This window comes from Chelonoidis abingdonii, chromosome 6 (genome assembly GCF_003597395.2).
Source record: "Chelonoidis abingdonii isolate Lonesome George chromosome 6, CheloAbing_2.0, whole genome shotgun sequence".
Taxonomy (NCBI): Eukaryota; Metazoa; Chordata; order Testudines; family Testudinidae; genus Chelonoidis; species Chelonoidis abingdonii.
Window position 1 is genome coordinate 52,811,820 of NC_133774.1, and position 13,477 is coordinate 52,825,296.

The 13,477-nt window shown below is 37.8% G+C and overlaps 1 protein-coding gene across 1 annotated transcript in view; it reads left to right on the forward strand.

Annotated features, from left to right (window-relative positions):
• The window catches only part of MSH3 (mutS homolog 3), a 177,753-nt gene extending 167,456 nt beyond the window's left edge, over window positions 1-10,297 (forward strand). The window contains exons 21-23 of the mRNA XM_075067487.1: window positions 150-279; window positions 3,167-3,341; window positions 9,847-10,297. Coding sequence (XP_074923588.1) covers window positions 150-279; window positions 3,167-3,341; window positions 9,847-9,955 — 414 coding nt within the window. The 3' untranslated portion in view covers window positions 9,956-10,297. The remainder of the gene's footprint in view (window positions 1-149; window positions 280-3,166; window positions 3,342-9,846) is intronic.
• Window positions 10,298-13,477: the final 3,180 nt, after the last annotated feature.

A 13,477-nucleotide genomic window follows, 5' to 3' on the forward strand; every position in this document is an offset into this window, starting at 1 on the left:
TGCTAAGAAGGTCTGCAAGATGATTTTTTCCTTTGTGGAGCAATGTGCATGTGTTCAGCTTCACAGAGTGAAGAACTATGGAAGAGAGGACACTAGTACTAAATGTCTGTTGAAAAAAAATATTCATACATGTGTGTCTTTTGCTGTAGGTGGAATCACTGACACTGTTTGTCACTCACTACCCCTCAGTATGTGATCTAGAAAAGATATACCCAGAGCAGGTTGGGAACTACCACATGGCCTTCCTGGTGAATGAAGAAGAAAGTGAACAACAAAAAGGTATAATATGAAATTGTCTGAGTTTACTAGTATTACAAATATAAAGATATATAGGTTGAGATTTTGGTATTTAAACACAAATATGATGAAGATGCATGTCTGAATCCACTAGAATGCTTTAAGAATCTCAGTTTATATCTTAAATCTTGTTTGCTTGAAAACTGAAACATGTTTATTTCTTTGTTTCATGATTAATTAGCTTTAGGATATATTGTTTGTTTAAACTGTAAATACATCAGAACTAGGAACCTTTTGTTTCCTTATTTGTATACACAGCATTTAGTACACTTTGAACACCAGATTTTAAAATATTATATGTTGTTATTGTTTACTTGATATTCTCAAGCTAACTGGTTTAAAAAGTGTACTCAAATAATTGTAACTACACTTCTACCTTGATATAACGCTGTCCTTGGGAGCCAAAAAATCTTACCGCGTTATAGGTGAAACCGTGTTATATTGAACTTGCTTTGATCCACCGGAGTGCTCAGCCCTGCGGCCCCCCACTCTCCCCCGGAGCACTGCTTTACTGCGTTATATCCAAATTCATGTTATATCGGGTGACATGGTACACCGCTACCTCGATGCTTCAAAAACTCGCACTGGCATATATGCACATAACTCTCATTTCTTTCAGTGTGAGCCATCAACCAACATATAGTAGGTAGAATTTGACCTCAGTGTTATGTTTTATTTAAATGACAAGAAATGAGGATACATGCATTTTGAGCACTGATTGTCTAAAGTCATGCTCTAATTGGCTGATGTTTTTTATGGTGTCATACCTACGGTGGCATTCCTAATGAAGGAAATCACCTGCGTGATCATCAAACTATCTCATTCACAAAAAAAATCCAATATTTAAATATTATAGTCTGGTTATCAGGCTGATTTGATATTCTCATTATGTTAATGAGATAAGAAGGAAATTAATATTAAATTTTTCCTCTTCTTTGAACATGGACCCCATTCTTCATATTATGCATGCTGTATTAACTTTCTAGATAGCAATGTGAGTTGGTCTGAGCATGCACACTGCCTGTATTTTCATGTTTCCTCTCCTGAGAACATATAAGAGGTGCAGTCCTATCTCTCTCCCACCCCCACCCCATCACAGGCTGTGAGCAGGAGCTCAGCGGTGTCTATTACTACCCTCATCTTTCTCTTGTTTGTTATCTTCCGGTTTGAATAACTTCATCAGAGTTAGACTTTTTGGTATATTTTGCAAAGTTTTCGCTTGGCTCAGCCTCTATTTTATGCTCTGTCAAACCTCTCCTGCTTTGTTGCCGGCTCCCCTTCGTTGTCAAGCCAACTCCACTGGCTTGAAGCCATGGCACTGAGTTCAAAACAGCACTCAAAGGCTGAGTGAGCCTGAGCTTCGCCACTGAGAGCTCATCATCATTTTCCAAAGAAAAGAGGAACGATTGAATGGCAGTGATTGGGGTCAATTTCTCTTCTCTGTTCTCAACACACAACCTGAATAAGTGGGGTATGCACTGGGGATCTCCACAGGGACAGAGGAAAGGAATCATCATGGTCCCAATAGCTGTGATGACTTTTGTGCTCCCACCTGAACCTTTGGAAGACAACCCTTATGTATAACTTCCAACTGTAACTGCAGCTCCACCATCCCCACCCTCTACTCTTCATCAGATCAAGACCAGGCACCTAACTCACTGTTGACCAGAGAGCCTTTTGGTGTGCTGGGTGTGCAGAGACCCTGCTTGCATGGGTCCTGGCACTTTCTACATTCCTTCATGTCTATTCAGGAATATTGGAGAGACATGGTATTATGTTCTGGAGAACTAGTTAGTTTTATGTATTTAAACTGTACACTAAGGGTATGTCTACACTGATCACTACTTACGGCAGCATGTAGAGTACATTCACTGCACACCCCACTAACATGGGTATATAGAACATTGTAGCCAGTAAGGCGCTGTTTAGATGAGTAAAGATGAATATGAACCTTTAGGGTACATATTGTACGCCACTCTCTACATGCCCGAGCATTGCCTCCCCTGTCTACACTGCTACTTTTAGCAGTGTACAGTCCCACTGCCTCACCACTGCTGGCACTTTTCCCTGCCACAGGAGCTGCTAGAGCCTTTTTTCAGGGCTTATCTATGCTTACCAGAGGATCGACGCTCGATAGTGGCTCCCGTCGACATCACTCCGCGTTAAGTAGGTGTAAGCTATGTCAATTTGAGTTTTGCTATTCACATAACTCAAATTGCGTAGCTTAGATCGACTTTTCTCTTTAGTGTAGACACGCCTCAGCCACAGAAAAAGGACTCTGGCAGTGAGGAGAGGCTCTGGTAGGATGGAGGCAGCAGAGAGACTCTGGCAGCTCCCTGCCCCTGGAGCCTTTTCCAAATACATTCTGCTGCCACAGCCTTTCACTGGTATGTGTAGAGACATACCACAGTGAGATGAAGACACTTTTCATTGTGATGCATACCTACACATATCCTACATGTCACCATCAGTAGTGTCCAGTGTAAACGTAGCCTAAATTAGTGTCAGTAACTTTGCCAGCCTTACAAAGAGAGAGGGCCCAATTCTGTAGCTTCTCCACACACACAGCTTCTCAAATCAGTCACCAAATGAGAGTAAAGCTATTGGAAAGGGGCTATGCAAAGTATACTAGTAGCTAGAGATATTTTGGCACTTGAGATAATCGTTTTTGGTTTTTTTTGTTTGTTTGGGGTTTTTTTGGCTTAATGTTGTATGGTTATTAAGGAAGATACATGACCCCCTGAGGGTCCCTTCTAACCCTGATATTCTATGAATTGTGCGGATAATATGTTGTTGTTCTGTCAACTCCATCTTCAGGACTTTGAGTTTTATTGATACAATAGTGATTTTTCTTTTACTTATTCTCTAGGATCTGAAGATGAAGAGAATCCTGAATTTATCACTTTTCTTTATCAAATAACTAGAGGAGTTGCTGCAAGGAGTTATGGACTAAATGTTGCTAAACTAGCAGATGTTCCTGAAGAAATCTTAAAGAAGGCAGCTCACAAATCAAAGGAGCTTGAGGGATTAATAAATATGAAAAGGTCAGAATAATTGTGATGAAGTCTTCTGTTTGTAATGAAACCTTCAGATGTGAATAGGGGAGCTTTTCCCAGTAAATAGGGTATCAGAAAGAGCATTAAGAGTTATACCAGACACACTTAAATACTTAATTAAGATAAAATGAAAACAGCTCTTGAAATCATCTGTGTGAAAGTGTATGAAATCATACTATCCTTTTTAATCTAAGCTTTATAGATTAAATAATTGAAATTAGTTGTATATTCAGTCACCCTATCAAAGGTTTAAACTACCTAAAATATGCAGTATATTTGTTTTTTTAAAATATGAACTAGTGTACACAGAAACAATTTTGAATCTTTTACAGCAACTTTTAGTAAGCTAATTTGTTCATCTAAAACAGTGGTTCTTAACCCGAGGTGAATGCACCCCCTGGGGGTGTGAGACATGCCAGATTTTTTGGAAGGTAAAACACAGAAAACACAAATTAAGCACAGGTACGTAAGTATAACTACTTTGTTTCATCAAACCTATGTATTTATTATTTTTTTAACTATTACTGTAATATACAAACAAAAAATTTAGGTTTAAAGAACTGACCTACTTCAACGATTTTTGATAAGGGGTGCGAGAACATATTTTGAGAACCAAAGGGGTGCAGGCTGCAGTAAAGATTAAGAACCACTGGTCTAAAACGTATTTTTACTTTTTCTTCAGGAAGAAAATAAATATAAATGTGATGTCTATTCACATAACTTCTTATTTATTAATAGGTACTGAAAAAATTAGTTGATGTCTTAAAATGCTTAGCCCAGATATTTTAAAATTAAAAATAATTTCAATTTATTTACTTAAGAGTTAGAGTTTGCTAGCTATTTATAAAAATAGAGAAGGATCTGGATAGCTTTGTTTCTGATTTAATTAAGAGTATATCTTTGTATTAGCGTTGATAAACCTCAAAACTTTACATTTTCCAGAAATTTAGGGATTTTAATGTTTTTAGTGGTATTAAATTTCAGATATGTGCTTATACATATACTGTACATTATGTAGGTGTCACAGGGTGACATTGACCCTTTAAGAAGGAAGAAGCCAGAGTACCTGTGATTAATCATCTGCTTCCCAATTAGGCTTAAGAGAAGGCACCTAGGCCATATAAATGGGAAGAGACTGAGACAGTGGAGGAGTTGGTCAAGTCAAGGGCATGTGAGAACTGCCTGGGAGTGAGATACTGGCAGCTCAGAGCTGCCAGAGCCCAGGAGACTAGGAGCTTCGTGGAAGAAGCTGTACATCAGTGATGCTCAGACTGAGGCTTGAGAGCCGAAGTGGCTCTTTAATGTGTCTCCTGTGGCTCTTTGATTTAATTATTAACCAAATATGTGATTTAATTATTAACCAACCAATTACTATGTTATTAACCAATTGTAGCTGATAAAATATAATACTTGGTCAGTCATTTTGCTGTGAGAATTTTATTGAGAGAGAGTAAATGTAACAGTGAATTCATACTACTGTGGCTCTTTTGGATAATGCTGATTGCTAATTTGGCTCCTGAACCACTGAGGCCTGAGTATTACTGCTGTACGTGGTTCCTGGGGGAAGGCTGAAGGCAGGAGAACAGCAAGAGAGGTTTACTGGCTGACTTCCTCAAGCCCAAAGAGCCAGGGCTGGAGAGGGCTGAAGTCCATTGAGTAGCAGAGGAATTAGTCTGCTAACTGCTAAAATGAAGATCCAAAGCTGAGGGCTGGAGAGGGCTGAAAGCAGAGTAGCTGCAAATGGGCTTATACATTGAAGTCTTCATGCTGGAGAGGGACCCTAGGGGAACGGTGAGGATGATCTCCCAGCAGGGGGTCTGTGGAGGTTCCCACTGGGAAGAGTGGGGTTATGCTCCAGTTGGAAGGGCTGGGATGGCTATCCTGAGAGAGAGAGAGAGAGACAAAAAGACTGATAAGGAGCCTAGCTGTGTTGGAAGATGCTAGAATTTGGTATGTGCTATGTTGATGGACAAGAGAATGTGTGATTTTTTTTTTTTAAGGACTCTCTGTAGTGGGGTGATAAATAGACTATGTTTGGGGTCTTTTGTTATCAACTGTTTTGCACTCTTTTGGTAATAAACTGTCCCCAAAGTAGGGTATGATTGAGGTAAGAAATCTGGCATGGAGTTACTGTGGCCTCTCAAGGAGGGAAACTGAGGAAGGTATTCTGTTTCTTCCCTAGTCTGCCACTACAGGGTGCTCCATTCGGGGCTGTCTTATACAATAGGTGATGGATAATTCTCTAGTGTATTAATTGGCATAACTTTTTATAGACCTTATAACATTTTAACACCTGTATGTAAACAGGTTAGTCAGAAGTACAGATAGGTACTGTAAATAGTTAATTCTATGTCTGATTTAAAGACTCATAAAATGTTGAAGTCTGTAAGGATTCTTCTATTTATGTTGGTTTGTACATAATAGATCTGCACTGTAAGATGACTTGTACTAACTTCAATGAGTTTTTCTGAGTCTCTTTTGAAATGTGAAATCAAACCAGCTCTTAGCAATGTAATATAGATCAAGCTCTTTCTGATTATAATAAATAATATAGACAGAAGGATTTCCAGGGCAAATTTTTTAGGTCCTAATTATTTTGGGGTACAAACAATTCCTTTGAACCTAAGCAGTCTACAGAGCTTAAAGCCAGTACTTATCCTGTCATGTTCTAGGAACAGGACAATAACACCTTAATATATACATAGAGGATATAGAAAGGGTTGAAGAAAAATTATGCAGTAATTTACACTTGTCAGTATTATATGCCCCGTAATTCAAAAGTAAAACCTCAAGTTGCTCATAAATGTCTGTAGTGCTGCTCTGTCTATGAGTGTCTGCTCATAAATCTGCTGTAGTGAGCTTCTAAAAGTCATTAAAAACTGGTATGCAAAGAGAAAACAATTTGAACCAGCTAAGGCAGTGTTATAACCTAACCTTAGTTGAGTAGGTAACGTTAATTCTGACTTGTCTTAATTTTCTAGTTCTTATAATTAAGCTTACATAGTTATTCTTTTAAGATAGCTTTTTATATGTAGTTTTGTAAAAAGAGAAAAAGGAAAAGAAAATTAATTTGTCAGCAACTGTAGTAAACCCCTCACCAGGAGTCATCACCAAGATTTGAACTGTGTGCCTTCAGTACTCCAGCACAGCACAGCGTTCTGCCACCTGAACTACAGAACTAACTACACTAGCTGTCAGCAGGACAAGGCTGTTATCTCATGTGGACCAGCCACTAGACAACAACAACACAAGAAACTGAAATATGAGTGGCCTCTTTTACAGACAACCTAGACAAAGAGAAAATCACGGTGGGTTCTTTCTGAGAGGCAATGTGGCTAAGTAGATAGGAGTTGATTTCCTATATTAGAGATCAGGGTTCTGCTCCAAACTTGTGAAATATTTCAGTGTGATATGAGGTTTTGCTTAATAAGAATTGTGAAGGGTACAGAATTAGCAGCAGTAGTCAGCAGAAGTGATTTTTGAACTCAGAGCCTCCTGCTTTCTGGTGCAATGCCCATCTCCCTAAGGCAAAAAGTATTTAAATGAGCAGCAACATCCAGATAATCCATTTGCCTGTTTGGATTTTGTCCTAACTATAAATGTTGACGTGACACAATAGGGCGCACTGAGTGTACACTGCCATAGTGTTTTGAAATTTTGGTATGCTGCCAAAAACAAGCTAAATTATGGGAACCACAGATAGACAATAGTGATTTTCAAAAGTTTACAACTCTGCCTAATCTGTGTGGAATTACATGGTGCCATCTGATTACAGGGAGGGATAGCTCAGTGGTTTGAGTGTTGGCCTGCTAAACCCAGAGTTGTGAGTTCAATCCTTGAAGGGGCCATTTAGGGAACTGGGGTAAAAAACTGTCTGGGGATTGGTCCTGCTTTGAGCAGGGGGTTGGACTAGATGACCTCCTGAGGTCACTTCCAACCCTGCAATTTTATGACAGCAAAAGGCACTTTGACTCAAAACTGTTCCCCTGCTAAATGTAAAAAGTCCTACTGCAAACCACAGGGACATCAGAGTTCTTTAGAAAATGTCCCAAGCATTGTTCATCATGAAAAGTTTTAGGCCATTCCTTCTGGAATGAAGTGCTAAAAAGTTGAGAGATTAAGTATTCACAAATCAGGAGATGTAGAGTTATGATTGATAGCTGACCCTTAACACTGCAGTGGTATGCATATACCTTAAAATATGTTTTCACTTGATATTGTATAGCATTGTATATTTGTCAAATAATAGAATAAATAATAATAGTATTAATAAACTTCAAAGTGGAAATTACTATTCAGTCTTGCATGCAGTCCACATGCTGTACTCTTCGTCTACTTGCATAATTTAGGAGACGTACATAGTATTATAATTTTATAAAATGTTCAGTCTTTGTTTTTATGGTTTTGATGTTTCATCATCTTCACTTGTTTTTAAAGAAGGAAGTACCTTATTGTGTAAACTCCAGTTTCAATATGGCTGGTGGTATTACTGGTCCAGGAAGTGCACATGCTACTGTAGACCTCTTGCATACACTTTGCAGATAACATCCTTATATTCATGATTCCTTCAAGAATCTGGGGCCTAAAGTAATGTGTATGTTATCTAGTCCAAAATTATCAAACATGTCATTCGATTGCATACCATAAGAAGTTTTCCATCTGTATAGTGCCTAATTCTTTGTTCCAGTTTTTACTTTTTGATAAAAAACATTTTCTTCGATATATCTATACATGCCATTAATTTCAGTTTTATAATCTTACTAATATCAGTGTTTTGCAGGTGCTCTTACCCAGAGAATGTGACTTCAACCATTTTTAATAATAATTAGTTTTGTTGCTTTATATTTCTGACTCTTAAAATTATAAGAAAAAAATACTGATTTGCTACAATATCCCTATTCCTTAATCTGCAGCAATAATTTGTGATATGCTGTTTGTCAGATACAAAATCTTTGTTGGACTGATACTAATTAGTACTGTACGGGAAATGGTTTTCCTATTCCATGAACATTTTTGAGATTTCCTGGGCAAGTGTCCTGACCCCACCAGACTGCTGGCGATTCTAGAATGGGTGTATCTCAGTATCTCATGTTGGATCTGTTCCCTTTGCATAATTAAATATTAATTGGGCCAGAAAAAGAAAGCAACTCACTCTATATCCTAATGGTTAGGACATACACCTGGGATGTGAGAGACGCAGGTTCCAATTACTGGTCAGAGTTGAGAAACCTTTTTGTTGAAATATCCCCATTTCTTTGATCTGCAGCATTACTTTGTGATATACTCTTTGTCAAAGACAAAAGCATTATTGGGCTGATAGTAATTAGGTCATAGGAAATGGTTTTCCTGTCCTATGATGATTTTTTGAGATTTCAAAATTTTTCCATTCTACATCAGAACAAAATTGAGACCTTTTGATGAATCAACATTTTCTGACAGAAAATACCCAACAGGGTTCTAATAGTAGTATTGAATATTTTGAATGTTTACATTTTAAAATGAAATTTTCAAAAAAAAGAAAAGCACTCATGTTTTTGGAATAGAAAGATTTCTTAAAATTGTGCAGTATGGTCAGTTAGATAATATGCATCTATTATTTATTGGTAGATGCATCTTCTTCTGTTAACACGACTCTTGCCAGATAGGGTTATGGGCAGTTGAAAAGAAGTGGTTCCTTCCCACTGGAATTTAGTATGCTCTCAGCTGCTTCCCATCTGGAAATGTGGACATGATCTTGAGGATCAAAATTGGATCCTTACATAGCAATATATTGTGCTCCCGCTAGACCTACAAGGCCAGCTGACTCGTCAGTTTTTTCTGTACCTCATTGCATGTTATATGGGAAAATTAATTGGATATATCTGAGGACTTCACTAGCTTTTCATATTCATGTGAAATATCAGAAATACATTCTCACTCATTTTAAATATCTTGCTTCTACTTAGTTTCTCTGACTCACTATCTTTCTTGGGTCTCAAAAATTAAAAAAAGGAATTGGATTTGTGCATTTACTTACAAATTAGAATATATCTACATTGTTTTTCTAGTCTCTTCCATTGCTGAAATATATGCTTGTACTACTGCTATTGAATGAATGTTGGCATTGTTTTTAACATTCTTATCTATGTAAATCACTTTCCTATTTCTCTTCATTGACTTATATTGTGCTCAGTCTTTTGTGCCATTTGCTTGTTGCTTTCTGTACCGTGGCAGCTTCATGAAGATAATTTGTTGCATTTCATGAGCCTATCATAGTGACCAAAAATATTAAATGTATATTGTAGAAAATTTTACCCACATATTTACAGTGGGCACTGTTAACATAGTGTTTTGACTTATTGGAAGATTTTACTTTGAGCTCATAAGTCTTGTTCCTTTTTTTTACAGCATGCAAAAATACTTTAAAACAATTTCAGTGTTTTCAGTGGCTAATTGATATATTTGTAAATTTAAATACATGTCCTTATTTTGATTTTTGTGGTTTTTTTTTCAGAAAAAGGCTAAAATCTTTTGCCAGAATATGGAATATAAATGATTCCCAGGAATTACAGGAATGGAGTAATGTGTGTGAAACTGGAGATGAATGGATAGACCATTTTTAATGCTTCAGATCCTACCTATTTGAAGCCTATAGTAATTAACAAAATATAAGCAATTCAAAATATACTACTGTACAGAGTAATGTATTTGAACAATGTGCAATTTCATATATGTTAGTGGACTGTATATCTATTGGGAGGTTATCTTTTGAAAATAAGGAACATTATAATATACTCCTTATTTAATTTTTAAAGAGAGGCTCATTTTATTAAGAAAAAAAAAAGTGCAAAGCAACTAGTTGCATTTGATAAAGTTTACAGTGTGATTAGAAAATATGAATAATTATGTTTGTAAATTGTTAGAAAATCATTTTATTAAAAATAAAATAATGGCTTTAAAGATTATTGTACTTTGATTTCTGAAGAAAATATTTCTCTGTGTGTGTGTTATACTGGAAAATTTTAATTCAGTCGTTCATTCACTGTATTTGATTTAGTGATATGCAGCTCTTCACATTCACACACTACATTGTTTCATATTTACCTTTGATTCAGAAATATGTAAAGGACATTGTCAACTTGATTATTTTTATATTCAAGATTCAGGTAAAGCAGCACCCTTTAAACAATGTTTAAAATGAAACATTAAAATTTTTAGCAAAACTGTGCATTGGGTGTGGCGATAAGGGGATTTCTGTTCCACTGCTCATGCTTATAAAGGCGCTATCAGCAGGCTTGAAGAGCAACAGCACCAAATGTGCTCAAGCTCACTTTTCCTCTCCATGCTCACAGTGGTCTGTTGCCGCTTCAGTTTCGACTTTGGCTTTACTGCTGCTATTGGCACTCCCTAGCAGAGTCTGTAAAAAGACTACATCTAAGTTTCTCCCAGGGCAGTCTGTGTGAGTGATATCAGCACGTTAATGCGTAAGACAGTGAGGGAGCAACCAAAACTGTGAAAGTAGAAATCCATAAAGTCCCGTTGACGGTAAGTTTTTTTCGTTGAAGTGATGTTAGATGTTCTAGTACAAGCATAAGTTTGCACATAGAAATGTGATTTGAGTTGGTGTCACTCTATTTTCATAGCAGCAATACTTTTTTTTTTTTTTTTTAGAGTGCATAATCCAGATAAAGTTCATACATTTAACATTTAGTAAAATATTAATGTTTATCATATGTATAGAACTATTTTATTTCTATAAATCTCCACTCATTTTGTTAAACATCTTATTATTTTGGACATTTGCTATAGGGGAAAGGACAAAATGCATTTTGTCATTTTATTGGGGAAACCGCTGATGAGAGCCTGTCTGATTATATTCACATAAATAAAAAATAATCCAGTTTGTTTTCTAAGTAATGCATTTTAAATGGATCTTAAAATGACTGAAATTGTATCATCATGCCAATGAATGTTATGGCTTTTACAGTGTAAAGAACTAATATAATCCCAAGCTGCACAAATATTTTTTTACGTTTTAAAGTAACTGTCAACCTTATTCATGAAAGATTGTTTTCAGTGTGCAATCATTCAGCTTACAAAGCATCCTCCAAAGATATTACAGAAGCATTTCTGACTCTGGATACTCAAATAGCAGCAGTCAGCATAAGCTTCTCCTCTCATCTCTGGCTAACTGTGATATCCCATCCCTTCCTCACAAACACTTGCTACAATAGTTCATGCACTTATCACTTCCATATTGGAATGTTTACCTAGGTCTGGATAAAGAAGTTCACAAGGAAGCTATATGTGTTGCATAACAGCATGGACAATAGCTCATCTTTGAAACAGGATCAGATGAAGAAAGTATCTTTGTGCCAGTGTTCCACAATCTGCACCTGGTTCCCCTTTGGCTTCTTGATCCACTTCAGGGTTCTGGTCTTGATCTACAAAGCCCTTTATGGATAGGCTCACTCAATGTCAAAGATCATTTCTCCATCTAGGACCCATCATGACAGTTGCAGTCATCTGGCACACACTGACTAATAGCATTGAGGTAAAAACTTCAGGGAGCCAGAAAAACAACCGTCTGCGTAGCAGGCCCAAGACTCTGGAATACCCTACCAACAGAGATGATTTGGGGGCATTAGTGAGCATTTTCTCTTTCCTCTCTCCTTCAGAAGACTGAAATTTCATTCCCCAAATAGCACCACCTGCTGGTATCCTCTCCGTTTGTCCCCATTGTGACAGAGAAAGCCAAATGGAACAGGAGAACTCAAAGCTGTGGTGCTCTCTGAGTAGTCTAGCTCAGGAACTGCAGAATGGAAGCTCTCCAGTGATTGCTACCAGTCCACATACTCTCTCTCTGCCAAAGGAACGTGCTTTTGATCATTAGCTTGTTCATAGAGTTTAGGGTCAGAAGGGAGCATTAGGTATCTAGTCTAACTTGGATGTCACAGGTCACTGAATTTTACCCAGTTACTCCCGTGTTGAGCCCACTAATTTGTATTTGGCTAAAGCATGTATTTCAGAAAGACATCGGGTCTTCTTAGAAGACATCAAGACAATAAGCCACCACTTCCCCTGGTGGTTTTTTCTGGTTGTTATTCACCCTTTGTGTTAAATTTGTGTCTTAGTTCTAATTTGAATTTGCCTGTCTTCAGTTTCCAGCCATTGGTTCTTATGCCTTTCTCAACCAGATTAGTCTTTTAGTATCCACTATTTTCTCCCTGTGAAGGTACTTGTACAATGTAATCAAGTCACCCGTCAATCTCCTTTTTGATAAGCTAAACAAATTGAACTTTAAAGTGTCTTTTTTCCAGCCTTCAAATCATTTTTGTGGCTTTTTTGCACCCTACCTAGTTTTTCAACATCCTTTTAAAAATGTGGATGCCAGAACAGTACACAGTATTCCAGGTGTATAACTTTGCATTTGGCTGTATTAAAACACATTTTGTTTGAATGGACCCAGCTTCCAAGTGATTTAGATTACTCTATATGATTTATCATTATTTACATCAGAGGTGGTCAAACTGTGAACAGTGGTCCGTGGATATTTCCCTCTAAGATGCGCGCCTGGGCAGCAGCACACGAGAATAAAGGGCCACCCACCTAATTAGTGGAGCCATGCAGGCATGGCTCCACTAATTAGGTGTCTGGACCATGGAGAAGAGACACATGTAAGGTGAGGTGGTGGCCTTGGGGGTGGGGGTTGAGGGGGGTTGGGGGAGGGGGCAGTGGGGTGAGAAGAGGAGGTAGGGGGAATTTGGGACATGCAGGGCTGCGGTGGCCAGAGAGGCAATTTTCCCCAGCTCTAGGCCTCTGGCTGCCGAGGAAAGATGGTTCTCCTTCACAGCCTCTGCTCTGTGCCTGCTGTGGTGGGGGAGAGAGGGAGAGGCCCCTCTCCTTCCCAGCCCCTTCTCAGGGGCTACCGCAGTGTGAGGGAGAGGGCACATCTATCACATTAGAAAGGTAAGACTACTGATATTAAAATATAAGTTGTGGGCTTTTATTTGTAGAAACTTTTATTATGAAGGTTTTTTTATATAACATTTTTATCTGAAGTGCTTTACAATAGTTAGCTAACGGTACAAACAACATTGGGAAGATCATTAAGTGGTCCTTACGGTATAGATCACCCTCGGTGA